The sequence below is a fragment of the Dicentrarchus labrax genome, unplaced genomic scaffold, assembly GCF_905237075.1.
Source record: "Dicentrarchus labrax unplaced genomic scaffold, dlabrax2021, whole genome shotgun sequence".
Classification (NCBI taxonomy): Eukaryota; Metazoa; Chordata; class Actinopteri; family Moronidae; genus Dicentrarchus; species Dicentrarchus labrax.
The window spans coordinates 2318899-2346503 of NW_026136723.1; the positions used below are offsets into that span (position 1 = coordinate 2318899).

Sequence of the window (27605 nt, forward strand, 5' to 3'; positions counted from 1 at the left end):
ATTATATAAAAACAACTGCAAAAACATGTAAACATATACACATATACTTTGTGAAACCATGAATTTAAAACATCATATTACGATTATTGTGACAGATACTGTGATTTGCAATGTGATTCACAATTAGTCACAATTTTCATTTTTACTGATAAAAACTATTGAAATCCTGAAATGATGTGACTTTTTTTTTTTTAGGCCTGTACCAAACAAACATGTTTTCTTACATCTGGAGAACAAGATTTTTAGACTCAGTTTGCCACATTTAACAAATATACAATTAAGGAATGTGACCCACAGCCAAACGACAAATCACAATCTGCTCTGAGCAATAAATCAGATTCAGGGGCTTCACCTGGCTACGGGCTTTTAGTGTGAACAGCCAACCCATAATATTGCTCTGAGGTAAATCAGACTTTCATTTAAAAAAAACCTGTCTGTGTTTATTTGTCTATGTTTATAGTATTCCTATTTATTCTTTGTGTATTATATTTTTGTTTACTTTAATTATTTGTATTACTATTACATACTTACTTTATTTGAAATGACTTTTGTCTAATGGTACAATAAACTGCAATTATATACATTGCTGTCTTTAGTTCAGATTTGACTCTTATACCCACCCTATTCCTATCTTTTCTTATCTTTCTTACATTTATTTATTTATATTTTAAAAAGTACTTTATTCTTGTGTGATTTTTTGTGTGATTGTATATTTTAAGTACCATTGCACCCAGACAAATTCCTCGTATGTGTAAAAATCTTATTCAATCTGATTCTCATTTAGTCCCAAGCACTTTTATTTTGAAGGTATCCGTGTAAAGCGGAAGCGCCCGTCGGGGTACTGAGGTGAGTGTGACAGGTTTATTTGAAGCATGCGTCCTTGCGTCATAGACAGACGACAGGAGTGTGTTCCAACTCTGCACTAACACAAAGTAGGCCAATTCACCGTGTACTCCTGCAGTTATACAATAAGTCCCAGTAACATATTGTACCGACACACTTCCTCCAGTGTTTACTCTTCTCACATTGTGTTTAAAGCTGCAGCAGGACATTTTTATTAACATATTTTTTGTCATATTTGCTGAAACTTTCACTATATCCTGACAGTAGAAGGTGAGACAGATAATCTGTGAAAAGATCAGGTTCCTCCGGCTCCTCTTGGTGCTCCTAATGGCATTCACAAGAATCCACCAGGCCCCGAATGAAAACAACCAATCAGAGACGAGCCTCATTCCCAGGTTGTCAAATACAGACGCTCTGGAAATGAGACTCAACAATCAACATCAAGCAAACCCAAAACGCTACAGCCTCTGAAGGACAGGGTGGAGATTATGGGGGGGGGGGGCTGTTGGTGGCCAGGACCTCCCCAGGCCCCGAACCCTCTGGAAACACCCCTGCACATGTAATGCACCTTGTTCTAATCTAATGTTGTGAAGAGCACAGACCAAACAGAGCCGGCTGCAGATGAGTAGTGTTGCTGCTTCCTCTGGTGCAGCTGTTTGAATTTAACTTTCAACTTAAGGAATCGTTTTCCAGGAGTTTTCCAGGACATTTTCCAGGAGTTTTCCAGGACATTTTCCAGGAGTTTTCTCGACAGTAAAGGACCACACTTTGGTCACAAACGAACATTTATTGACCGGCCTGGTGTTGACAGTTTTATTCCTCCTTTTTTAGCGATTACGGGTTCTGCTCACTGAAAATAGACTCCATACCGAAGAGACTGCTGCGTTTCCATGACTGGAAAACTAGTCTCTAAATTTCCAGGTTTTCCAGGACCCGGATTGAGCTGCTGTTTCCAGATCAGTTACAAACAGCCTGGACTGAAAATAAGAAAGTACTCCAGTCGGCTGAACAGAAAACACAAACAACGGTTTTAATTAATCCTCAGTAACACTTTTATTCAAGTTTACATCATCGAGATAAATTAAAGTTAAATAATACTGCATCATCGTAAAGATTACTCTTTTATTAACTGGCCACATGATAAATACGTTATCATAAATAACAGCTGACAGGATAAATACTGAGGTATTGATATGGATCATAAACATATCAGAATGAGGAGTGAACACCTTCCTGTTTGTATGCACTGAGGTTTTATTTAAATAGACCCGTTACAGGAGATCAGGAGAAGCTGCTGATTTCTTTCTTCATTTCCTGGAAAAAACAAAATGCAGAAAATATCAATTTAAATCAGCAGTCAACAGTTATTCTCTACATACAGACACAGAGTCACATGGTGTCTCTCTCCCTCTGCCTGTGTTGTATCGCAGCCTCTCTGTGGTTTGTTTCCATAGCCGGTCTGCTCCGACTGAAACTGCTGTTTTTATCATCTACGTCGGTGAATTAAGGATTTATTTCCACCAAACCAGAGTTGGTGATTGTTGGAAACACTAACAGAGACGCTTTTAATGAGTTTGATTCTGTTTCTGTCCACTTTGAATGAATGAATGAATGAATTGATGTGAAGGTAAAATGAGTGTTTTTGTCTCTGGAGTCTGGTGGAGAGTGATAGTGATATTACGGCTGTTTGTGGTTAACCTAAAGGTCTCTCTCTGTAGGGATCCTTTCCATAATGCTGTCAGACACTGACAATAACAACCCGAGTCTGTCAGCGGCAGAAACATAACTTTGTTGATATAAAGAAGTCAAAAATCGTCTTTTAATGTCCTCGGTGCATTCTGGGAAGGGCTTGGAGGACTGCAGTGAAAGCAGGTTTAGTGGAACATGTGCTGTGTTTGGGGACAGTCTCGGTGTGGCGGTCGCACCTGAATCATCTGCGTCTTGTTGTATTCGTTTCTGCGTCTGTAGATGCACTGAGCCAGCAGAGCATAAAGCTTCTCCAGCGGCTCCACCTCGGCGCCGTCTGTTTTCACCACGGCTCTGCTGAGGACATCCTGAAAAACACAACAATCACAGCTCTGAACACTGAAACCATTATTACTGTACTACCACCAGGTCGCCACGGTAGCCTGGTGTCAGACCTCTGAATCCAATAGGTTTGGTGTTCTGCTCTACTACCAGTGCTACTGCTGCTAACCAGAACACACCATATACAGAAGGTAACATACAAACACAACCTGGCGGACTCACCCTCAGTTTGCTGTGATCGACTACCAGCGGCGGCGTTCCCTTGTCGAGGATCTCCGCAGACCGGCCCTGGTTGAAGAGCTGGATCTGTTCCAAGGCCGCCTTGTTGGCGCTCGTCTCGGCCCTTTTGCTCTTTTCTGAGGAAGGGAGGAAGACGTGGAGAGGAGGGCGAGGCGGTGATTGTTTATTCTTTCAGAGTGGTCACGACAGGCAGGAAGTGGACGTCACACTGGCCCAGAGGCTTAAGTGCTCTCCACATGAACTTGGCCAGTCTTGTTTTTTAGTTTTTCTAATGGAAGTTTAATTTGATTTATGCAAGGGAGGATGTTTTTGGCCTCATCAGGAGACATAACAGAGACGGTTTGAGAACCTCTGGGTCCACCGATCTGCCTCTAACCCCTGTGTTAGGTTCTGTGTCTGGATGCTTAAAACTTTACTTTCTCCCCCATGTAAAATATTTCTCTAAGCTGAGGAGTTCATTTGCCTCTTAGGTTGTTTCCTTGTCAGAGTGTTGATAGTGTTAATATATGAGACAGAGTTATGTTAACGTTTGGGTAGCTAGCTACAGCGTTGCCAGCGCTCGAAGGAGGGAAGTTTGAGGAGTCGATTTGTAAGTAACGTTATCCATCATCCATCGTATCGATAAGTCCTCAAGTGTTTGTTTTTGTGAAGTGGAGTTTGCTGGTTGTTCCGACAAATTCAGAATCATTACCGCTTTCTTAACAGACGGCTGTTAAAATATATATATTTAAATAGTTGTAATAAATGTAGGACGACTAGTAAAATCCTTAATCTGGGGCAGCTGTATTAGCGTCAATTGGGTTTTTCCCCGTCCCCAAAAAACATCTTCAATCACCATAAATTCAGCCACGGCCTTATGTTACGCTAATGATTTCACTTTAAGGGACGGCTACGGGTCCCTTTGAGGAAAATGGTTACTAAAGCATCATAAAGCATTATGCTGTTTGAGGAAATTGTGCCTTATTGCAAGAGTTTATTTAGCTAATTATTAATCTTAGATTAATTCTTAAATTCAGCTCAATAAAGTTATAAAAATACTTTAAGTCTATCTTAAATCACTGAGTTTTGATTACTTGTAAGCACAACTTGCTTTAAGTTTTCAGGCCCATTCCAGTGTATCAGTGGCTGATTTTTAAGGTAGTTTTCCTTTTTGCTCAATACAAGAACATTTGATTACATTTAAGAATATTTGTCTTGTTTCTAGAAGGGTCGTTTTTACAGTGAGTCTGAGCGTTGTTTTCTGGCGGACTCCAGCAGGTTAAAGAGATCTTAAATCACTAATCTGATGTCACTGTTTGTTTCCAAAGGGGGCATATAGTGTGTTTGGAAGAGAAAACCTCCTGAAGCACTTTAACCTTACATTTCTGTGAGGGTGCAGCTTTGATAACATATCAGAGAACTGTTCTCAGCTCAGCTTTGTGTCAGCTTTGGCTCGATGCCCGGAGTTGTGCAGAGCTTTGGCCTGTTGAAGCTTGTCCAGCAGCAGCAGCGGTCTCACTTTCACTCCCCGTTTCACACTTTTCATCTGCAAAGCTTTGAAGCTGCAGCAGCGCGGCCGCAGTCCGGGGAAGAGCGGTTAGTAGAGCGAGGCCACGCGAACAGAAGCACACACACATACAGACCTATTTTGCTCAAACAAACCCCGTTCACCAGCGTCTTCAGGTTCGGGGGAGTCTTAGAGGTCCGGGTTTGATCCCTGACGTTCAGCCTCCCCTTGGGGACGCTGTCAGCTGGCTGGAGGTCGAGCGGCTCTGGATGGTGGTACCCATTCACAAGGACTCCATTTTGGATACCCGTGACGCCATTTAAGCCGTGATGATAGCCGTTGACGGCGGCCGTCAGGTGGTTGGGCTCCCCGTCGCTGCTCTCTGACGCGGTGGATGAGCTCAGATCAGCAGAGCCACTCTCCGCTCTCATTTCTCCGTTCTCCTCTGGGCCTGATTCAGAGTTGGCCTTGCTGGACGTGGAGGAGGAAGAAGAGGAGGCGGGGAGCGGCGGCCTCTTTTTCTTGATTTTCTTGATGACGCCGGTGCTCCACTTGGATTTTCTCGGCTTTTTGTAGCGTTTTTTCTTGCGAGCTGCAGAGGGAAACGATGAGGGAGGGAGGGCGGAGAGAGAAGAGGTTGTTAGAAAGAAAGCGAAGGCCGGAAGATGATAAGTGCAATCAAACCTCATCGTCTCTCCACTTGATCTCCTCCACTTCCTCTCTTGACTTCTCCGTTTCATCTGAACTCTCCCTCTCGTTACTTTCTGTCCTCGCTGTCTGAAGCTGCCTCTTCCTCTCCTCATCTGCTCTTTCGCTCTGACGCTTTGATGGTTAAATAAAGACTCTGCAGCTTCCTGTTCAAACTGCTTTATCTTACCCTCACTTTCACTTTTGTTGGACGAACCCGGTGAGATTTTGAGATGAACTTTTTGTTGCAGCACAGCAATGAAATGCTACTAATCAGTTTTTATAAATAATAAAATAAAGTACATGATGGTCTGAAAGCTAATTACATTTTGGTGAGATAAAATGGTTAAGTTTTTGTATATATTAATTTATGTATTCCTCTTGGTCTGGAAACAGTTAATAACAGTTGAGCTAACCTCGGTTAACATCCTCCTTTCCTGTACTCAGATATGCTACGTGCTAGGCTAATCTAGCCTATCTAGAGCTTGGTTTGTACGTTCTGGGCTACCGTAGAAACATGGCGTAACTAAAACACAACAATTCTTATTTTCAGGTGATTATACAGTAATGAAAATATACCTGCCAATAGATCCTCCTAAATGTTACGTACTGGACCTTTAAAATGTGACCATATATATGTTACATTTCATCCTTCATAGTGGACTCACGTTGAGGTCCGGGACTGTTTCTGGTGAAAGACGAGCTGCAGACGCCGTCGGCCTCCTCTGAGTTGGCCTCAGTCCCGCAGGGAGAAGCTGAAAGCAAAATAGGAGTCTTAGTTTTTTACTCTGGAGGTTTGATACGAGTCGCAGCTATATTTTATTAATCTGCAGGCTGCTCTTTTTCCTCTGTGTTACTGTTGTGGTTCTCAGTCAGTTTCACCTCTCTTGCTGCGCGACTCTTTGATGTCTTCGCAGACTCTCTCAAAGTCTTCGTCCAGCTCGTCTCTGATGATGGCACGCACTGTGTCCTTCAGAGCGCACGCACGGTGACGGATGTGACGGTCTGACACACACACACACACACACACACACACACACACAAACACTCAGTTACACATCAACAGTATCATTTAGGTTGTTGATTAATCTGTTGACCCTGAGTTCTTTGGTTCAGGAAATGTCAGAAAATGCTGAAAAATGTTAATCACTGTTTCCCAAAGTCCAAAGTGACATGCTCAAACTACAGAAACCATAAAAAAAATCACATTTGAGAAGAAGAAATCAAAGAATTTTAACATTTTTTATATTTTTTTGTTTCTTATACTGTAGCAATGCAACTAATGATTATTTTCATTATGGTTGAATATTGCATATTGAATTTACAAAACACCACAAAGTAGTTAATCCCAGAGTGCTCAATCTGTCCGACTTCAAAACTCAAATATATTCTTTTGACAAGTTCAAGCATATAAAACAGAAAAAAGCTGAAATTTCTCACGTCAAAGGAGCTGGAACCAAAGAACGTTTGGTATTTTTGATTGACAACTGACTCAATATCATGTAATAAAGCTTCAGCTCAGCTCTAAGCGCCTGATGGGAAGGTCACAGTTCACAGGGAGCCAGTGAATCCGGGTGAAAGATCTGCAGCTGTTTTACTTCACCTGTTAAACCCACTCCCCTCCTCAAACGCAGACAGAGCGGCTCAAGAAGGAATTTCTGTGGATTTCTTTCAGCAAACAAAACCCCGCTGGCTCCGTGGCAAACCAGACAGTGTTTTCAATGAAAATGTCAAAACTGTCAGCTGTTTCAAAGCTTTGTGAACCCGTCTGACTCCAAGGAGCGACTGAAATCGATGCAGCTGCAGAGCTTTCACCTGGAATCACCTGCTCAGTATGCTCCACGGAGACGGCAGAGAAATGGAAAATAACAAGCCAGACGAACCTCCAGTGGAAGGTCAAACAAGAGTCTCACGCATTAAAAAGAATCACAGGTAACATCTGGACATTGTGAATAACGAATGTCATCCATCCCACATGTTTGACTGCGACCGGCTCAGAGCCTACAGGACTCTGTTAGTCTCACCCATGGGGTCGCTGTCCGGGTTGTACTCGAGGGCGTTCTGCCAGACGAGGTCTGCATCAGACACAAACTCTCCGACGGTGACGTACTTCTGCTCGTCGATGTTGGTCAGCAGCGTGGAGAGGTCCATGGGCCTCTTGACCACCATCAGGTAGTCCGGGACCTGGAGCAGACGGAGCGGGGAGAGGTTGGAGATTCCTCTACAACAACATGCTTTACAGTTTCATCCTTTTACTAAAACACAGAAAATATTAATACAGTATTGTGTATTGAGTACCGTGTACTGTCCAGATCACAATAACCTTTGCTTCCCCCACTGTTAACAATGTGAGCATCCACACTGATGAACTCTTTTGTTTAGGACAGAGGTCGTTTTCTCCTCGCAGCAGCAGAATAATCAGAATCCGATTTGTCTAATCGTTTAAATAACTGTCCCCAAGGTTTGGGAGGATCGGGAGGAAGTGACGTCATCTGATCGCTCTGTAGGTTGCTGATTGCTGTTCTAGGTGAGTCTGTTTTCAAGACAAAACTCTCATAGACACAACTGAGCTCTAATATATCGGTTCGTTTTGTGAGACAAGCATAAATAATTTTGGGGTTTGTGAATGTTTACATTTCCTTTCTTCCTTTTTGTCCACATTAGCTTAACAGCTGAAATCCAAATTAAATTTTTGACCTCCCTCTCTGTAGTTGACAAAAAAGTTGCTGTGCAGTATCGAATCAGAAAAGTTCAACCTCTCACTCGAGGTCGTTTTTGCCTTTTTCGTAAAAGCGTCTTTCGGATGGAAGCGCGGTTGATGCTCAGCTGTCGTGCAGTTGTCGGTTTAAAGACCTCAAACGCTGACCGTCATTAACCGAACCCGCTCACCTCCTCTATGTCCACCGGTTTGGTGAAGGCCTTGAAGCGGCGGTCCAGAGCCAGACGCTCGGTGACGTTACGCAGGAAGAGGCGGAGCTCTCGCAGCACGTCCTCCTCCTGCTCCTCCAGATGGCGGCGCTCCTGCTCTGACAGCTGGCGGGGGGGAGGCGGGGGAGCCACGGGAAGGATCTCCATGGCCTGAGTCACTGAGAGGTCAAACATACCGTAACTTATCTAATTCATTTTGTTCATGTGGTGGTTTTATCCTCTGACCATAAACATGCAGTCACACGTACATGTTTTTGAATTGGAGGGTGGAGCCTCGGCCGCCTGGTTCAGAATGAGGTCCTGGAAGAAGTCGGTTCTCTCCTGCCGTGTTGGAACGCTGACGGTGTAAACCTCCCCGTACTCCTCCCGAAACAGAGACTGAATCTGAGGATGGAAACAGACGTCTGTTTTTCTCAGCTCAAAAAGGCTAAAAATACAGAACAGTTTGACAAAAACTGCTAAAAAACTACAATCTGATGCAATACATCACCCGTCTGAACCAGTGATCCATCCAGCTGCTCACCTCTGGGTCCAGCTGTTGATGGGGGATGCTGCAGGTGGCGAGGAGCAGGATGGGGGAGAAGGAGGGGATGCTGCCCAGCAGGCTGAAGAAGGAGGCCCTCAATGAAGGCCCTGCAGTCTCCCACCACTGCTGGATGTGGGGGATGAAGAGGATGCTGGGAGATGTCCGCTTGGCCTCGCAGAACACCTGAGGGGTCAGAGAACGATATTCACCACAGAGATCTTTGATTCTGCTTTTATTTTCATATTGTTTCTTCCTCTTACGTTGATTTTTATGTTTTGTGTTGTTGGTGATTCCAAGATTGCAAAATACTGTTTAAGTATAAAACTAATGACAACAGTCTGCAGTTGCCTCTCATCACCACCAGATGTCACTGAAGTACAGTCGAGCTCCGTGTAATCTCTAGGGACATATTAGACAATGCAACATCTTCAACCTAATTTTATATGTGAAATGAGTGCAGGACTTCACTATTTAAATGTAAAACTGAAAAACCTCTAGATACTAAATGAACTGGGTCCAAACTGAAATCCTCCACTCAACACATATCAGGAGCAGCAGGCCTCCTGTCTGATTACAGCTACTGAATCTGGAATTAAGGTTTTATGTCACTATGAGTGAGCGTGGTGTTTGCTGAGGAGTCACCTGGGCGCAGGCTTCCTCCGGGGAGGTGCTGCTGACTCCAAAGAGCACGGCGGAGTCCAGGCTGTGGACGGTGAAACGCTCCAAAGCGTGCAGAACCGCAGGAGCCAGGTGAGACGTCTGACCGGCGCCGGGACGACCTGCCAGGAGCATCCTGGGACGGTGGGACGTTGGCTGTTTGACTGCACTCCTGCAGGACAGTGGGAGAGCAGCAAGACAGGCAATGAAAGGAGGTTGACGTAGAGAAGGAAGAAAGAAGGAAAGCAGTTCAACAATATGGAGGGGAGAATAAAAAGAAACAGACAGGGGGAAAAAAAGTATTAGGGATTTATGAGAAAGTGACTGAAACTGTCGGTGAATTAAGGATTTATTTCGAGGTTGGTATAACTGTATTGTATAATTGTATAAGAATAACAGTTTTACTTTGTTCCTGTTCCATTGTTTTGGTCTGAGATGTTGGTGCTCTAGAGCGACACCCAGTGGTACATGAAGTTTGTTTATATAATCTTTAAATTCTCACAGTAAATTACACAAAAAAATAAACCTGGCTTCAGGTTGAAAAGATTTTATATATTAGATGTATAGTTCATTTCACTAATTCTAGTTTTATGTTCCCATTAATTATATTTTAGTAAAATAAAATATGTGAAACCTGCTGGTCCAGATCTCTATGAAGTGTCGATCAGACTCACCTGGCAAAGTGCAGGAACTTTCTGCTCTTGGATGTGGACGGTGCGGAGATGCTGGATGTGCTGGAGACCTCATCTCCTATCAGGCCGTCATCAAGGATACCGGAGGTCAGGTCTGACATGCAGAAAACGAGAGATAAATAAATAAAATAAGATATGTCACACGGGCGGCAGCCGGAGCGTCTCCAGCCTTCAGCTCGGACTCACCTGGCTCCCTCTTCCTCTTCATCCCCTGCTCAGCGTGAGGGAACAGCCTCTGCAGAACTTCCAGGATGTCGTGCAGGGCGGCGCCAAGCAGCGGGTGGACCACGGGTGACAGTGGTTTAGCGGGCGAAGCAGCGAGGCGGTGGGAGGCCGGCGACATCTTCCTCATGGCCGCCAAAAAGTCGCAGCTGCTGACGGCGATGGAGGAGACGTCCAGCAGGAGCTTCTGGGAGGTGCCGTAGATCTGCGGGTAGCGGCGACGCAGAGCGCACAGCGCCGCCTCGGTGCACACCGCTCTGATGTCAGCACCGCAGTAACCTGAAAGATTCATTAAAGGTTTTATAAACACATTTAAAAGAGATTTAAAACATTAATACCGCAGCAAATATACTGAATAAAACCTATAGCTCCTGTTGAGATGTATTCTGTATTTCTGTAAGGATGCATTAAATGCAGTTATTGCTCTCGAGCTTTGTATTATTATATAATTTAATATTTAGGCCACCGAGAAAGCTAACAGTATGTGTACAGTATTAAATGGTGGTGAGAATAAAGTCTTTCTTACCGACACATTTCTCAGCCAGTTCATCCAGGAAATCCTCAGACGGAGGAGGTTTCCACTGCCTGGTGTGGATTTTCAGGATCTCTTTACGAGACTGAAACACAAACCGAATAAAATACTAAAATACTAAAATGTAACCCCTTCTGTGAATTCAAACAACAGTTGTGAACAAAATGACCAAAAACTGGGACAAAAATAAGATAAAATTAAAATAAAGCAGAATAACAGAATTATGAGGTCCAAGAATTTAATTATGTTGCTCAGAATAAGAACATGAATAACGTGAGCGTGAGTATCAAATGAAAACATTGTGTTTATGTACACTGGATCTGGGAAAGAGCTACTGAAATGATACTGAAAGACGTCACCTCTCTGTCGGGCAGGCCGAAGAGGAACTCCCTGTCGAAGCGTCCGGGCCGTCGCAGCGCCGGGTCGATGGAGTCGAGCCGGTTTGTTGCTCCGATCACCACAACCTCCCCTCGATTGTCCAACCCGTCCATCAGAGCCAGGAGCGTCGACACGATGGAGCTGCAGGACGGACATAATGAGACCAAAGCTGACCAAATCTAAAAGCCGGTATTTCTGCGCAGTTTTGTTTTAGCTGAGTTTGTTTTCCGACCTGTGGATCTGGTCCTGCCTGCTGGATCGGACCGGAGCCAGACCGTCGATCTCATCAAAAAAGATGATGGAGGGACGCATCTGATACGCCTGAGGACACAAAACCTCTGATGAAGAGTATTTTTCAGTTATTTCACTGTACAGTGAGGGTAACAAAGGGACAATGTGGGGAGAAATTGGATGTTTAAAGGAACTAACAAAGTAGTTTTGGATTGTTTCTTTACTTACTCAACATGATTGGAATACATTAGGGTTAAAAACAGTAGCTTTTGGAAAATGACACTAAAAACAGAGCCCTGAAACACATCTCCTCCAATATATTGACTGTAGATGTCTGCACAGGACAACGGACGAGGCTGTGGTCTGCAGCCAGCCGGCAGGGGGCATCACAGGGACTTCGGGTGTGTTTGCGAGTCGCTACCTGCTCAAACAGCAGCCGCAGCTGGCGCTCCGACTCGCCCACCCACTTGCTGAGGCAGTCGGCGCCCTTCCTCATGAAGAAGGCCACCTTCCGGTTCCCGTGGCTACACTCGTTGGCCAGCGCCCGGGCGACCAGCGTTTTCCCCGTCCCGGGTGGACCGTAAAACAGACAGCCTCTGGAGAGTGAGACAGGCAATAGATTATTCCTGTGAAGTTCTGCAGTCTGCCACCAGGGGGCGATACAGATGTTTATATTTGTCGATGCTCCTGATATTTCCACTGTGTGTTTTTAATATATATAAGATAAACATAATCTGTGTAAATATTCAAACTCACCTGGGAGGTTGGATCTTGAAGTTGTCAAAGACCTCGGGGTAGAGCAGCGGGAAGACTACCATCTCCTTCAGAGCCGAGATGTGACCCGACAGACCTCCGATGCTATCAAACCCAACCTGAGGAGGGAGGGAGGGAGGGAGGATGGTGTCATTGATCACCACACTTTAACATGTCAGAGTTTCATCGTTTGAACATCCACACTCACAGAGTGGTCGATGGCCATGGGATCAATGTCTGCCAGACCCGCTCCCGCGTTCATCTTGTCTCTGCGAGTCCCCATCAGACCGTCGGTGCGCAGGCCGAGCGGACGACAGCTGGCAGGAAGAACCAAAGTAAACACACAGCCAGTAACCAAACTATTTATCAATTGTCGTTTTTTACCCATTAGGTTTGGATTAATGTTAATCAGAGAGCTTTCGATGTGCTCATATTTAGCGTACAGACATGAGAGTGGTATGAATCTTCTCCTCTCTCAATTCAAGCGTATTTCCAAAAATGTCAAACTTAAAGCTAGTTTCTCTCCTTGCATTAAACAGCTCAGCGAGCGGCTTCACCGTCGACCCGCTGACCTTTCAGAGACGCTTTCAACATGTTGCGCTTCGTCATCAGAGTCTTCGTCCTCATCGGATTGATTCGACCACGCCTTCTTAGTGGGTCTGCGGGATGATATGAAAACAGACGAGGAAACGGAGGTAAGGTCTGGTGAAACTCGACGGTCTCTTTGCTATAAATATTATCATGTGAGTAACTGAGTGAAGGCAGGAGACACCAGATTCATTCATTTCAGACACTAACGTTTGTTTTTCAAACAAACTAAACCAGATTAAACCTGGAACATATTTTAGGTATAAATTGTGTTTTCTTGGATAAACTGAACTGGTTTTGCAGCAGTTACTGGGCCTCCGAACTCCGATCAGCACAATTTCACAAACAATCTCTATTATCTCTAATATTTGATTATTTCTGGCAACGATCAATATATTGATAATGTAAAGGTCTGACCTGAGTGCTCCTCTGCGGGTCGTGTTGGGTCCTGAGGCGCTGATCCTGAAGGTTCCTCTCGGGAACTCTAAACCACACCAGAGAAAACATCAGGACTATAAATTAAAAAGGTGCCTGGACGTCTGTGCATGTAATATATCAGAATGTGCTGAAAGGATCGACATCAAATCAAAATCATAGATGTGATTTTCTTCTGATCAAATTCAACCATTTCTGTCGGATTAGAGCTGTATGACTGCTGTGTTACTTCCACTGCTGATAAAGAGGAGAAAAAGCAATGTGAAGTGGTCTGGATGATAACTGTAACTAGGGCTGGGCGATAATTATTGTTCATTTTTAATTACATGTTTTCAGTAAATACCAGCAGGATTGTAGCAGCTGTGTGTTAGTTCTCTCCTAAGTTTGGGTGTCGACACTGGAGGCTCAGAAACCACTAAATAGTTAGTTTGCCACTCAATCAGCTAAAACTGGTTCAGTATCTGATTACTTGGGACATATGGTAACTAGTTTGGGCGTTAAGTTGTAACTAAAGCTAGTGGCTCGTAGGTTTGTTGGACCATTGGACGAATATATCGGCTATTGGTTGTGTTTTTCATATGATTTTTGTCATTTTATTTTGCTAATTTAATGTTCTGCCTCCAGAGAATGAGAGCTCAGAGACAGACATTCAGCGACGAGTGAGAGTGTTTTTACATTTAACTGCGGTGAATGATGGGTTTATTTTGACAGCAGTGAACACAGTAACAGGGTGATTCTCAGAGGAAAACCAGACTCTAACTCCAGGAAGATGAGGGACAGGAGAGGAGAGGCATGAAGAGGCGGGTAGAGGAGCGAGGGAGGTCAGGGGCATCAGAGAGGCAGAATATTTAAAGTCTAACTCTGTCAGACAGCAGAATTGGTGATGTTGGAGCAGTGTAAAGACTAATGAAGATGGTTTGGTGACTTTTATTTTGTATTTTGAAGTGTCTTTTTAAAGATTCAGACTTCAGAAGTTGCACGAATATATCGGCAATCACTGATTTTTGGACTGACGGTGGCCGGTTGGAAACCCTAGTGACTTGTCCTGGTTATTGCGTGCAATCACTTTCATTATAGTAATGAATAAATCAAAACTATAATAACAATATACGATATAACCAGGCTAAGTTTGATCTTACGCACAGCTGGTGCAACAAGCTGCAGGTTAGAAAAGGTTGAATTTTCTTATTGCTATTGACAGTGTGTCTATTGGTGATATATCTATTGTTTTATCATCCAGGTCTTATTGTAACCGTGTTGCTGGTTTCAGTTCGGTGGTGCGGTGCTGACCACTGCTGGGTCCCTGGTACAGCGACGAGGCTCGGCTCAGTTTGGCATCAAAGTTCTGGTTAGCACTGCAGTTGCTGTCGTCGTCCACAGCCGTTTCCTCCCTGCTGACCTCATCGTCGATGCCGCCTGTCACACAGCAGTTAAACATCAGTAAAGACAAACGGAGACGTCGTTGAGCACATTAAAGAAATTATTCACGTTCACACAAACCGTCTTCGCTGTCACTCGGCTCTCTCTGCGGCGGCACCGGCGTTCTCCTCCTCTGGGCTTTAGAGTAGATCTTCTGCAGGTTCATCAAACATAAAAACAATCACAACAAAAAGGAGGATTTTTCCGCTCTGCTTTGCGTCTGATAAAAGGTTTATGTAAACTGAGTGAGGGGTTAAAATACAATTACAGTGAGCTGTGTACCTGTGGCAGCTGTCAGACGGTTACAGTTAATTAGTTCGAGTTCACATTTTGAGAGAAAATCAGCTCGAGTGCGACGGCCCTAAAATGTCAACCTCTCCAACCTCATGTGACAAAAACAAAGACACAAACAAGGGCTGGTGCTTCTCCTGCTTTCACAGGCCTTCCAATATGGTGGCAGCTGATAGAGATGTCGCCCCCTCCCCACGAGCAGCGAGCACAGGGAGGGAGGCAGGGTGCAGCTGGGGGCGCCACCCTCGCCATGGCCTGATAAGAGAGGCAGCACCCAACTGAGGGACACAGCAGCGGCTTTAGTAAACAGTCCTGCTGAGACTGTTTACTGAAGACTGTTTGTTTGTTTTAACATCATACTGTCCTGCTTGATGACTAATGACTAGAATCAAATAACACAGGTTTTAATTGAACCCTAAAACTTCCCCAAAATTGTTTAAATTTAAAAAAACATCAGGATTAAGCTACAATTTGTGCAGAAAGGTAACTGAACGCTGCACACTAACTAGAGCAGGTGAAGGGTAGAAGAGTTTAACTAACAGATATCGCCATGAAACTTCCCTAGTTGTAACTTACATTACACACCTGTGAGCGTCACAGACTGTATTTAATTTGCCTTCATGGTATTTTGGGGGAAGCAGAGACATCAGAAACTCACACTGCTGAGTTCGAATCGAGGAACCGTCACGTCCTTGTCAAACTCTGAGGACGCTGGCGGGGGGGCAGTTTGGGACAGACGAGGTGTTTACTGTTACATTTCAATGAGTATGTTACTCACTCCCTCGTTGTTGTTACTGAGCCGCCTCCTCTTCTTCATGTTGTCCATCGTCTTCAGGACCGAGCTGGCCGTGCTGCAGAGAGAAAAGTATAATTTCCACATTAAACTCTCCTCCTTCCACCTCATTAAAAAATCCACAATCTATAAATCTGTTCATTTCTTAAGAGTCTCCAAGATGTCACTGATGGATCGCACTCTAGAAATCAGGTTGAATCATCAATCAGATCATACTCGTAGGCCCCGCCCCTTAAAATCTGATTTTCAATGAGCAATAAGTCGTCAAATATAATAATAAACAACGATAAAACCACATTATTGTTATACTATTACTACAATCCCATAATCATCATGTATCTGTCTAATTCATTATTCATATATTATGGGGATGATTGTAGTAATAATGTTACAGGTGTATTAATGAAAATCAAACCGTAAACATACATTTAAAAGATTTTTTTATCTAAAGAGAAGACAGGAAATAATGAGAAAGATGAAAACAAAGGTCACTGACACAAGTTATTAAAGCTAAAATATGTAAACTCTCCTCTCCTTTCTAGATGAGCTGTGTACTCAGATTACTTCCATTAAGGCCTTTAGGGGCTCCGTACGGAGGCTGCCGTCTTACTTGGTGCTGATGCCATCGAACATGTTGGAGGCCTGATATCTGCTGGTCACTTTGATCAACCTGGAGCTTCTCCTCGGCCCACTCCTCCTGCCACCTGGGCACACACAATAAACAAATGTTCAGTCTGACAACAAAATAAAATACATCTTCGCAACCAGTCAGTTTTCTTCTGTAGTTAAACAATAAATAATACAGACGAGGTTTCAGCAGGTTTAATTAAAGACTTTAAAACCATTATGAATGCAACTGAAGACCTATTTTATGTCCATTGATCACTGAATTCAAACAATGATTATAATGTAGAACACAGTGAGTCCAGAAACTGAGCAGAAATTAAGAAGCATTAAGATACTTTGACATTTTATAATGTTTTATAATGTGTGTTATGTTTATTGTTATAAACTATAGTATTACAGTATAACACTTTAAGTCTGTACGTTTATAACGCAGAATCATTTCATAATGTTATGATTACTATTGTAAAACATTATGAATATTTATAAGTGCTTATAACTATAACTACACATTAATATATACAGTGTAATGCATTCTAACTATGTTTCTAATGCATTATAGACATTGGTGTGTTTCAGTGCGATTGACACAGATTATTCCCAGAATTTATACAGGTAACTATCTAAGACCTGTCACAACCGCATTTAAGATCCAGACAGATGGATTTTAGAGTTTTAAAGACTTTGAGGCAACGTTGACGCTACAGGAACAAGTGACCCAGTGACGAGTGTTAAAAAGAATCAGATTCAAATTTTCAAATCTGATCTGTTGGACTCTGATTGTGGACTCTTTCATACAGCTCTGTATTCCCAACCCTCCCTGATATTCCAGGCCTGTATTCCCAACCCTCCCTGATATTCCAGGACTGTATTCCCAACCCTCCCTGATATTCCAGGTCTGTATTCCCAACCCTCCCTGATATTCCAGGTCTGTATTCCCAACCCTCCCTGATATTCCAGGCCTGTATTCCCAACCCTCCCTGATATTCCAGCTCTGTATTCCCAACCCTCCCTGATATTCCAGGCCTGTATTCCCAACCCTCCCTGATATTCCAGGCCTGTATTCCCAACCCTCCCTGATATTCCGCTCTGTATTCCCAACCCTCCCTGATATTCCAGGCCTGTATTCCCAACCCTCCCTGATATTCCAGGCCTGTATTCCCAACCCTCCCTGATATTCCAGGCCTGTATTCCCAACCCTCCCTGATATTCCAGGCCTGTATTCCCAACCCTCCCTGATATTCCAGGCCTGGATGTTTGTGACTGTTCTTACCTGCAGTGTTCTGAAGCCTTTGAGATTTCCTATAAACACAGAGAGATTCTCAGTATGAGGAAGCATTGGAGTTATTATTATTATTACTGATTGATAATCACAGTTTCCTGTTCAGTGATCGGTCAATGAATTGATTGATCATCAGAGCAAACACTTGTTGGTCTCTTTGGTCCGACCTGATGACGACTCTCACTGGTTTCTCTTCGTCTTCGTCCTCGTTTGCTTCCGAATCGACGAGATTCTGTTCGTCATCGTCAGCGTTAAATCCCTGAAAGACACGACAGGAGTCGGTGACACACACACACACACACACACACACACACACACACACAACTGTACACATTCATGGAGTGCTGTTGCTCGTTGTTTGTTTGTTGGTAGCGTTCCTCAGTATTTACACAGTATTTTTATATTATTTATGTGTTTGTTTATGTATATTTGTATTTATATACATTATGTTGTTATTTACTGTTGTAATTGTCTTTAATGTTGTTTATGTTTGGATCTTAAACAGCAACAATTATTATTATTACTAAATTAAATCAGTCAAATTCATTGATAAATAAGTTCATTAAATATGTAACGTTAACGTTAGTTGTATTAATAATTACTAAAACAAATGTCAGGTGACCATAATGATTAATCAGGATCAGAAATACTTTATTGATCCCTGTGGATGTTCACCAGCCATTAAAGAAACATAAATAATAATATTATCTGTATTATATTACAGGCTACAGTATATGTGTAATGAATAATGAATAAATAATAACAATAGTATTAAAGTATTGCACATTAATCAGAGTTACTAATGATTATTTTTGATTAATAACAGTTCTGAATCCACACTGGCTCTGATGTCATTTGGTGATTTTTGTTCTTTTAAATCAATAATAAGATTATGTATGTTTCCCTATGATCACAATCACTTTAAAGTAATTAATAAATATAATTAACCGGTTGCTGTTAATCACACTGACACTTATTAACACTCAAACACATTACAGGTCAAATGATGCAGTGAAGCCTCGTGAGGAAACTTTAAACCCAAACAGGCTCACTCACCCGGGGCGGTACAGAATCCTCCGGCCGGGGGACGGTGCTCCTGCTCCGGGTCCCCGGTGGAGCCCGCGGCGGGGACTCGGAGCTCCTGGCCGGCCTCCGCTGCTGCCGTCCGCCGCTCTGCTCCGCGTCCCCTCTGCCTCTACCGCGGAGCGTCACCATGGCAACGCCGCACACACAAGCTAACGCGGCTGTTAACTTACCGGCGAGTTAAAAACAAACGTTCAACAAACAAACAAACAGACAAACAAACACCGGGACTTTTAAAGTGTCGACCGGTTGTGTTGCTCCGAGTTTGGAGGCCGAGCCGAGACACACACACACACACACACACCCGAACACACAGCTGATGGGGCTGATACCGAGTCCTCACTAACCGCTGCGTCCATTCAAAGACGTCCTCTGGCGCCGCCTGACGTCATGGCGTAATGTGCGTGAGTAAACAAAATAAGATAATAAAGGTTTTTTTTCTTTACCCCTCCTCTATCAAAACAAAATCAGTTTTATATTATATTTGATCCTTTCCACATACACAAATCTAAATGTTCCAATTATAAACATTTTTTATTTTATTTTGAAAGGGAAGTCAAACAATACATTTATTTACCTTGTATACTTTATTGAAGTAATATATTGTCTTTGTTTGCAAATAAAGTTAAATATAAATAAATAAATACAATTAAAAAAGATGGTTTATACACTGTAAAAACCTGATGAGTTAAAGCCTTTTTATTAACTCTAACAATTAAAGCATGAAAGATTCAGAACTCAAGTATTTATTGTTAAGGGAACTTGAAGTTAACTGAAGTTACTCTCTTATGCAGCATTTCTCCAAACATATTTAACATGTGTGAACAGAATTTGTCTGACTAAAGTAACTTAAATGCATTTTTATTTATACAAATGTTACCACTGAAGTTGTGTTTTCTTCCACTTAAGCAAATCGTTACATTACCTAAACAGTTTATAATTAGTTGATTATCAAAATGGTAGCCAATTAATTTTCAGTGTGTTTATAATGATAGAAAGTCAACTTAAAGAAAATGAGTCGAGCAGCAGGAAAAGTTCAGAAATTAACCACATTTGCACATTTTAATGAGGTAGAAGGAATAGATTACTTTTACATTTAGTAATTATTTAGGATTATTAAACAGGATTACAATTTTAAAATTCACTGAGCAGAAGACACATTTTTGATGCTACAGTCAAGTAGCACAGTGGGGGGTAAATGGGGGTATGTGCACTAGGGGTACTTTGGAGTACTAAAGGGTACTTGAGATTGTTTTTTAAATTTAATCTAAATCTAATCTAAATATCTAAAACAAAAAAATTACAATCTTTTTTGAGTTATGGCAACTTCTAATTATTATTAGATTATTATATTATGTTCAACAAATGTGCAACACTGAGTTATTGGAATCAGATTTTCCTCTACAATCAAAGGTATTTTTAATTACCTCTTAGTTAGTAATTGGCATCATAAACACAAGTTTATAAATTGGTTTGGTTATTTATTGTAATTAACTAGTTCCAACTCATATAAATCAATAAAGTAGAAGTTTTATCTTGCAACCATGCATTTATTTAAGTGGTGACATTAAGTCAGCTGATTTACTGTTTATTTGTTATTGTATTACTTTATAGGGGCTTTTATTTTTCTACCAAAATGTTTTGTACTGGTCAGAAAAAAACATTACTGAACAAAGTTTGACACTTATTGTGTCCATATTCTTGTTTTTATGATTGATATTTTATTTACAACAACAACAGATATGAACAGACAAAAGACAATTATAACTGCATATACAGGTGCAGCCACATAAAACAGTAAACAGACATAAAAATATATATACTTACTGTAAAAAGCTGTTCAATCAAGAATCTTTTTCAACTTAAAAAATTGAGCTTGTGTTACTTTTTCTTTTCAATGTAACAGTTCCAACAGTTTCCGATTACAGTGCATAAGCAATGATGTTAGTTTTAATGGTAATCCTGGTTTCAAACTGCACACTGAGGCTTCGTACTCTGGAATGTCACACTGCTTCCTCCACGTTCTCGTACAGGGCGTGGTCATCTTTGTCTGGGCTGGCGTTTTCGTTGTCTGGATCTACGGCTGCAGAGATGAACAGATTTAATTCTAACCCCTACAAACATGCTGTTAGTGCGGTTTGGTGCACAATTATATTGACTGATTCAGATACTTACAGGAGTCCCTGTTTTTACACCCTGCAGAGAACAGAAAATATATTTAGTTGAGAATGAACGTAGGTGCAGTATGTGTATAGGCATCTGGCCTGTATTTATAATATACCTGCACTTTCCTGCTCTGTTTGTCCCTCCAAATGTGTTGTAATAGTTCAGAACAGATACTAAAGGATAAGATTGTGATATAGTGTCTGTGTCAGAGCCTTCTTTATTTCTGTAAAATCACAGTTTCATCAGTAACATCCAAAGCAGTGGTTGCAAACTTATTTCTTAAAGGTTCAGGATTTAGTGGCATCTAGCGGAGTAATTACAGATGAAACTCACTGACTACATCCTCCCTTTCCAAGCACAAGGGGGAAACTAAGGTGGACCGATAATGTGTGAAAAATGTAAATGGCCCTATCTAGAGCCAGTGTTTGGTTTGTCCATTCTGGGCTACTGTAGAAATGGGTCTACATGGCTACTTGTTTTTTAACAGAAGTGCAACTGAAGGGCCTGACGATGCAGCATACAGTATGTGCATACAAACACTCTAGTCAGCGATTAAATGCCACAGGAAGAAGAAGATGTCAGATGACACAACTGCAGCTGTACGGGTGATTTACTTTTCATGCACAGTGCTCCGTCGTCAAATCTCTCTCCTCCGCCCTACTGGCTGTGCTCTGTGTGTGTGCGTGCAGGAGCTCAGCCACACCACTGCAAATGAGGCTGAGCAATGGCATGCACATTAACACTATGCTACTGAGGCATGTCTTCTCAAGTCAGATTATTACTTTTATGCGCAGTAATTCATAGTTTTCACGTGGCGTCACACTCTCATTGGAACGCCCTCTTAGAGGACAAAGCAAGGCTTTCTTCTGCTGCCCGTCAGCTAACTTAATGGTAATGATTATCGACACAGATAAAGTTTGTAAATGCCGGATTGCACTATCCAATGAGGAGTTGTGCTTCTATAGAATAAAACCTCTGTAATCTTAGTGCCTTGTCGCTGCCTTGAGAGTTTCCCTCTCCAGTGTTAGGCTGCACTGAAGCACCCGAATTACCCGAATAAACTGTCTGTATTCTGAGTCTGAGTCTTTATGTTAATTATTTACGCTTATTGGCTTTTTGTTCTTGGGGCTTTTGTTGTACTTGCAGTGGCGTGTTGAGTGTGGTTGTTGTGTCTGATCTCTACTGCTGTGTCTCCTCTGCTGTGGAGTTTCACAGCATCCTGCTCCTGCCCTCTCACACACAGAGAGCTCAGACTGTCAAGGCAGACAGCGAGAGAGAGTTGGCGATGGCTGCACTGTGTCTGAAAGTAGTAGTAGTAGAAGTAGAAACATCTGTATGGCAGCTGACACAAGATTGGATCGGGTCAATAAAGCTCAATATAGCCAATACCGATCAGTTTAAAAATGCAATTGGCGCCGACATCAATCTGGGGACATTCCTAGACTGTACTTTTGCATGCTTTCATTCTGGTGGCAGCTTAAAGCGCCCGGTATACTCGACGCATTCAAGCTGTCGCGCGACAACGTGATGTCAAAATGACGTAGATCTCGCTGCCGCACCAGGATTTTGGCCCGGTCGTGCGACGTCGCGCACCACTCTTTTTTTTTCAGCTGAGCGCGACAAACCGTAAATAGGAAGATGGACGATCTGTACGATCCTTCAATAAAGGAGCACTGAGTTGCCAGAATTCATGGCGAGAAATTGCAATGAATGTTGGAAAAGAGGAGGACATATGCTGGAAAATTTGGAAGAACCTCCGCGACCGATTTTGAAAAAAAACCAAAAAAAACCCCCCTTTTTCTTCTTCTAGTGCGTAGAAACAGCAAAGTCGGTAGCCTTTCCTCACTAGCGACACCTCTGTTCAGGAGAAGACTGCAATTAGTGCCGCAACCACCACGCGCAAGTATATATAGTCACGGCGCTCCCGTGACGTCACGTTGTCGCGCGACAGTTGGTCTGCGTCGAGTATACCGGGCGCTTAAGGGTTAGGGATTCTCCACAAGATCGATGTAAAGATCGTCAAACTGGAGCTCTGGCAGGAACTTTTACCGCGGCGGCGGGCGCTGTATATGTATTGCAAGTGCTCAAAACTTGCAGTGTGTTCATGAATCTTTGTTTTTCTTTTTTGGAGAGGTGAAATAAATATTCATGGTTTAAAATAAATAATAATTCACATGGCTCTTTTGCGGTTCTACAGAGTTTCCAGTGTAAGTCACCATATAGGAATGTGGTTTTGTCCTCCAGGGGAATAAATGATTCAGTAGAAACTGTAACTAAATACTTTTCAGTTAGTTGCCCAACACTGGTTATATTCCATTTTTAAATGAGGAACATCCAGTTTTTTAAAGAACAGAAACAAAAAAGCAAGGTTTCTGTTTCAGTATCAGTCTGCATTGTTGACACAATAGTGTGTTTTGTACCTACCGATCAAGCCTCTCTCGCACAGGACCACTATCAGCGTACCAGTGATCAACCCCACGACCCCGACTATGATCCGAACAACAGGAAGAACATCTGTGTGGGTTTCTTCAGGGCTGGGAACTTCCAGATCTAAAACACAGAAAACATTCAATCTTAGTTTTAAAATTCAAATCACTTTCACAGCACTTCTATACTTTTATCTACTCCAGGTTTGACATCGGCTTTGTCGGCATTTGGTCGAATGCCTAAAGAAAACACTTGTGGTCATGATCTGCACAATATTCTGGTCTTTTGGGTGGAAACATGTGACCAGGAACGCCCAAGTGACGTTATCTCAATTATGGTGTTCTTTGCTATGAGCACTAGCCCATCAGAGGCACAGTAAGGCAAGTCATAACTGAAGTCTTTCCTTGACGCTGTCACCAAGTGCTTGCTCATGGTGGGAACTGTTGGGTCTCTGTAAATAATGTTGTAAGGAGTACGGTATAGACCTGTTCTATTTGAAAAGTGTCCTGATGAGATGACTTTGTTGGGGTAAATTTGCAGCCACAGAAAAATTCAGTTCAGCTATGTAAAAAATAAACACCATTAGATCCGGTCCGTATTTGGGCATTTGCAAAACATAACCACTAGAAAGAAACACTATATCATTGTTTCTGAATCCTTTTAAGGTTTTAATCTTAATAAAAATGGGTGGAGACTTAAATAAGGTGTTTGTGAGCAGAAAGTCTGTCTGGTGTTTACTCTACTATTTCATGTCAAATGTCCTGCTGTGAAATATAAAACAATTCCTTGTGTCATTTACACTTTGTGACGGATGTATTATCAATAATTATTGTAATCGGCTTACCACACTATAAAAATAACTGACGTCACTCAGATGAACGTTTCCGGTTGTGGTAATTTAAATCATTTGAGACACGTAACAGGCAATTTTCGGCAAAAATATAAATTTTGAACTAATGAGAAACACAATAAATAAAATGTTTTACCCCAAACGTCCTCAACACGTAACCCAGATGCCGGGTGGTACACTTCACAAGTGTATTTTGCCTGGTCGCTCTTCAAAATCTCCACTTTGTCAACTCTCTGGTAGGTCTCGTCTCCGTTTGGTCGAACGCCTGAGGTCATCACTCCGTCCATGGCGTCCAGAACGCGGCCGTCTCTCTTGATGTTCAAGACTATGTCTTTGGGTAGAAATCCTGTGGCCCAGCACACCATAAAGACGTTTGTCTCAACACGGCTGCTCTTTGTATACATGTGCACTTCAGGTGGAGCTGGAATGAGAAACCGTGAAGTGACTTAATATTTGATTAATGTTACTACAAGTATGATAAAGACAATCTAGCAAACAGAATTGGCAAAATCAAACACCACAGCTTTGACACATGCTTCTTTTATAATTTCAAGTCTTTTTTTTAAAGAATTTTCTGTCTGGATTTGAAGGTCATAGTTGTATGTATCTGTATGTAATATGGTGTTGGCTTCCATATGGCAGGTTAATACTGGATTTGGTTCCAGGTTGGTAAATTACATTAATTAGGCTTCTGATGTAGTGATTCTACCTTCTCAGCAAAAAGGTGATTACAGATGTCAAATTAATCTTTGAGTTTTTTTGTTTTTGAGTTATTTGTTGACATTGAATAAGATGACAAATACTATAATAACAGAAATGGTTAAAGGCTCACAGACATTATGTGTCAGTATTCTACCTTCTCAGCAAAAAGGTGATTACAGATGTCAAATTAATCTTTGAGTTTTTTTGTTTTTGAGTTATTTGTTGACATTGAATAAGATGACAAATACTATAATAACAGAAATGGTTAAAGGCTCACAGACATTATGTGTCAGTAGTATAAATTCCGTCATTTCAAGAATCGTTAGTGTTCATGTATCATATTTTAACCACCTGCACAATAATCCCTCCATTACTAAAACTACATATATTTTCTCTACAAGGAATATAAAACTATAGACAACCATACGTACAGGCCTCTTTCAGCTCCTTATTCCCGTACTCCACGAACTTGCCCAACCAATCTATACACTCGTTCTCCAGGTAGCCTCTGGTGTATTCTTTTAGGACCTGGACTTCATCCCACTTTCTCTTGGTCTCCTGTGCCTCTTGAACTGGGGCAACCCAGACTTCATGGATGTCGTCAAAGGCCAGGAAGTCATTTCCATCATAGCTGTACATGTCCTTCCCACGTCTGAACTTCATCTTGCCGTCGGGCTGGGTTTCGCCCTCACAGCCGTGCATCCACTGAAGAACATGGACTTCTGAAAACCAGAGGTAAGAGCAGGACAGTGAAATAAAACATGGACTAATGAGGAAATGGACCAGGAGATTACAGAATAATGAAGTTTGAATGTGTGTGGATTTAGAGGCACAGTTCATTTCCGTTACTTGGTTGGCTGGTGTTGCAGGCAGCCCCGAGGAAGAGCGCCAGGCTTTGAAGCCAATTGGACATAGTGACCAAACCTTGCAATTACAGCAATGGCGTCCATCACGTGATACACACTGGTACAATAAGACTTTTTCACACAAGGTCACATGGTGAAAGAAGCAGCTGGTGGAAAATGGTGGAAACATATTTTGGAGCCCCACAACCTGAAACTGCGAAGTGACTCATCAATCAGAATCAGAATTTGATCCATTTACATGGTCCCATAACATTTTGAAAGAGTGGAAGAGTGCATGATTAGATTATTTAATCCCCAGTTAAGTTAACAGATGACTAAACTGGAAATAAACTAACTTGGCCTGTGTATATCTTCCGTGCTCTGTGGGCCACTGTGGTTGCTGTCACACTGTGGTTGCTGTCACACTGTGGTTGACTGGCAACAGATGAACGTTATTCAGCGTGGCCGGGTTGCAGCTGGCTGGCTAACCTTAGCTTGCTTGCTCGCTAACATTATCACTTGCAAAATACAGTCTATGTAGCTTAGCTTCCAAAGTAATTCCCCAGCTAACGTGATCCATGATACTAACCAACAAACGGTGTTGATTTTAGCCAACAATACACGATGCAACGGTACAAAGCGCGAGACAACTCTGAAGAGTAAGTATGAGATGCCAAAGGGTCCTGTGAACAGCTGTAGTCTGAAAATGTGAGCCGTTCTCACCATATTTAAACAATATCTCTAAATGGACCTTGTAGAGAGATTGTGTCATCAGCAATTAAAATATGATGTAAAGAATAACCCAGCAGGAGTTTAATAGAGTAAATATTTCATGGATCTTACCCGAGTCGTTCTGTCTCATTCGTCTCTTCAGAATGTCGATGTTGACGTTGAACCACTGCTGCTTGCTCTGGCGGGACTGTGTGCCTTTCTCCCAGTAATCTGCAGCCAGTCGCTTATCCATCCAGTCCTGTTTGGGTACTTTCTTCTGCAAGTCACTGTCAAAGTAATCAATCATCTTGTTGTCCAGCTGACCCATGCCTGTGAACTGATGGAGGCCCGGGAGACCGGGAGGTTTGGAGAAGGCCGTGTAGATGTAAGTGAGAGAATGGATCTCTGCAAGTCACACAGGTAGAAAGACAGACAGGTATTTATTAGACCAGGTGGATGATTCATTAACCCCTGTTAGGGAGGGTTCAGTCCAGTACAGTCAGCACAATTACAGGGGAAAACTAGGTAGGTGAGTCTAAGTACGGTGGCCCAGAGGTGTTGAATCCATTGCAAAAGTGACAATAAAAGTGTAAAAGTGATGTTTTTTCATGAATTTGAGATTTTCACTCTTCTGACTTAAAAGCACACAAATAAAACACCTGCATTTAATTTTCATTAATCCAAGACAAGTTTCTCTTTAAGCAATCAATAAAAGCAAATATTCTTTCAATTATTTTATTCAAATAAAGAAAATATTCATCTATCTTCTCGGCCATGTCCTTGTTGCAGGAGGCCTGTGAGATGAATGTAAATCATTTTTTAAATTTTAAAAAAAGGATCAGTTATTTATTATTCTTAGTTTTGCCTGCATCCTATTAACTGAAAACGTACCGCTGTTCAGTCCCGTCCACAGCAGGATGAAAACTGCAACCGAATACATTTTAAGCACCGAGACGAATGCCTTCATGTATCTTAAACTCAAATAGTTGGTCTGTGGTCTTCCGTCCTGCTTCACAGAGTACATGGTGCATTCAGGTGATGCTCAGAGTTAAGGACATTGTGCTGCTCTCAAAGTCACATACAGTTTTCAGCAAACTAAAGACTTTTATTCTAATTACTGACACACCAAAATAAACATGAACATTATTAGTGCAGAAGTTATTACTGATGATGATAGTAATTCATT

The 27605-nt window shown here is 42.2% G+C and overlaps 2 protein-coding genes across 4 annotated transcripts; both read right to left on the bottom strand.

The window, feature by feature from the left end:
- Positions 1-1871: 1871 nt before the first annotated feature.
- LOC127357961 (ATPase family AAA domain-containing protein 2-like) lies at positions 1872-19052 on the bottom strand. Of its 2 annotated transcripts, XM_051390612.1 has the most exons (28): positions 18692-19050; positions 17803-17894; positions 17627-17655; positions 16340-16433; positions 15715-15787; positions 14727-14799; positions 14517-14642; positions 13209-13275; positions 12776-12862; positions 12412-12520; positions 12207-12322; positions 11872-12046; positions 11452-11540; positions 11201-11360; positions 10836-10926; positions 10274-10588; positions 10070-10181; positions 9381-9567; positions 8736-8921; positions 8461-8596; positions 8174-8370; positions 7309-7468; positions 6167-6289; positions 5953-6039; positions 4734-5189; positions 3094-3227; positions 2769-2897; positions 1872-2157 (listed from the first exon to the last, which is right to left on the bottom strand). In XM_051390612.1, the coding sequence occupies exons 1-28, from the start codon at positions 18848-18850 to the stop codon at positions 2125-2127; spliced, it is 3795 nt and encodes a 1264-aa protein (XP_051246572.1). In that variant the 5' UTR covers positions 18851-19050; the 3' UTR covers positions 1872-2124. The 2 variants fall into 2 exon arrangements, with proteins under 2 accessions (XP_051246572.1, XP_051246573.1); XM_051390613.1 differs by lacking the exon at positions 1872-2157 and having other exon boundaries at positions 2768-2897; positions 4753-5189; positions 18692-19052.
- A 1364-nt stretch (positions 19053-20416) lies between these two features.
- Positions 20417-27432, bottom strand: LOC127358047 (H-2 class I histocompatibility antigen, L-D alpha chain-like). 2 transcript variants are annotated; one of them, XM_051390928.1, is made up of 7 exons: positions 27311-27432; positions 26552-26824; positions 25295-25585; positions 24298-24582; positions 23309-23425; positions 20894-20914; positions 20417-20801 (listed from the first exon to the last, which is right to left on the bottom strand). In XM_051390928.1, the coding sequence occupies exons 1-7, from the start codon at positions 27384-27386 to the stop codon at positions 20722-20724; spliced, it is 1143 nt and encodes a 380-aa protein (XP_051246888.1). In that variant the 5' UTR covers positions 27387-27432; the 3' UTR covers positions 20417-20721. The 2 variants fall into 2 exon arrangements, with proteins under 2 accessions (XP_051246888.1, XP_051246887.1); XM_051390927.1 differs by having other exon boundaries at positions 23309-23434.
- Between the last annotated feature and the right edge of the window lie 173 nt (positions 27433-27605).

Coding starts and splice junctions, on each gene's coding strand:
- LOC127357961 (XM_051390612.1), bottom strand. CDS start 18,850: ATGGTGACGCTCCGCGGTAGAGGCAGAGGGGACGCGGAGCAGAGCGGC. Junction 13,276..14,516: donor GTACCAGGGACCCAGCAGTG/GTCAGCACCGCA, acceptor GGTGTGGTTTAG/AGTTCCCGAGAGGAACCTTC. Junction 10,589..10,835: donor ACTGGCTGAGAAATGTGTCG/GTAAGAAAGACT, acceptor TGAATCTTTCAG/GTTACTGCGGTGCTGACATC.
- LOC127358047 (XM_051390927.1), bottom strand. CDS start 27,386: ATGAAGGCATTCGTCTCGGTGCTTAAAATGTATTCGGTTGCAGTTTTC. Junction 26,825..27,310: donor GTGGACGGGACTGAACAGCG/GTACGTTTTCAG, acceptor TGTGACTTGCAG/AGATCCATTCTCTCACTTAC. Junction 20,915..23,308: donor GTGCGAGAGAGGCTTGATCG/GTAGGTACAAAA, acceptor TGTTCTCTGCAG/GGTGTAAAAACAGGGACTCC.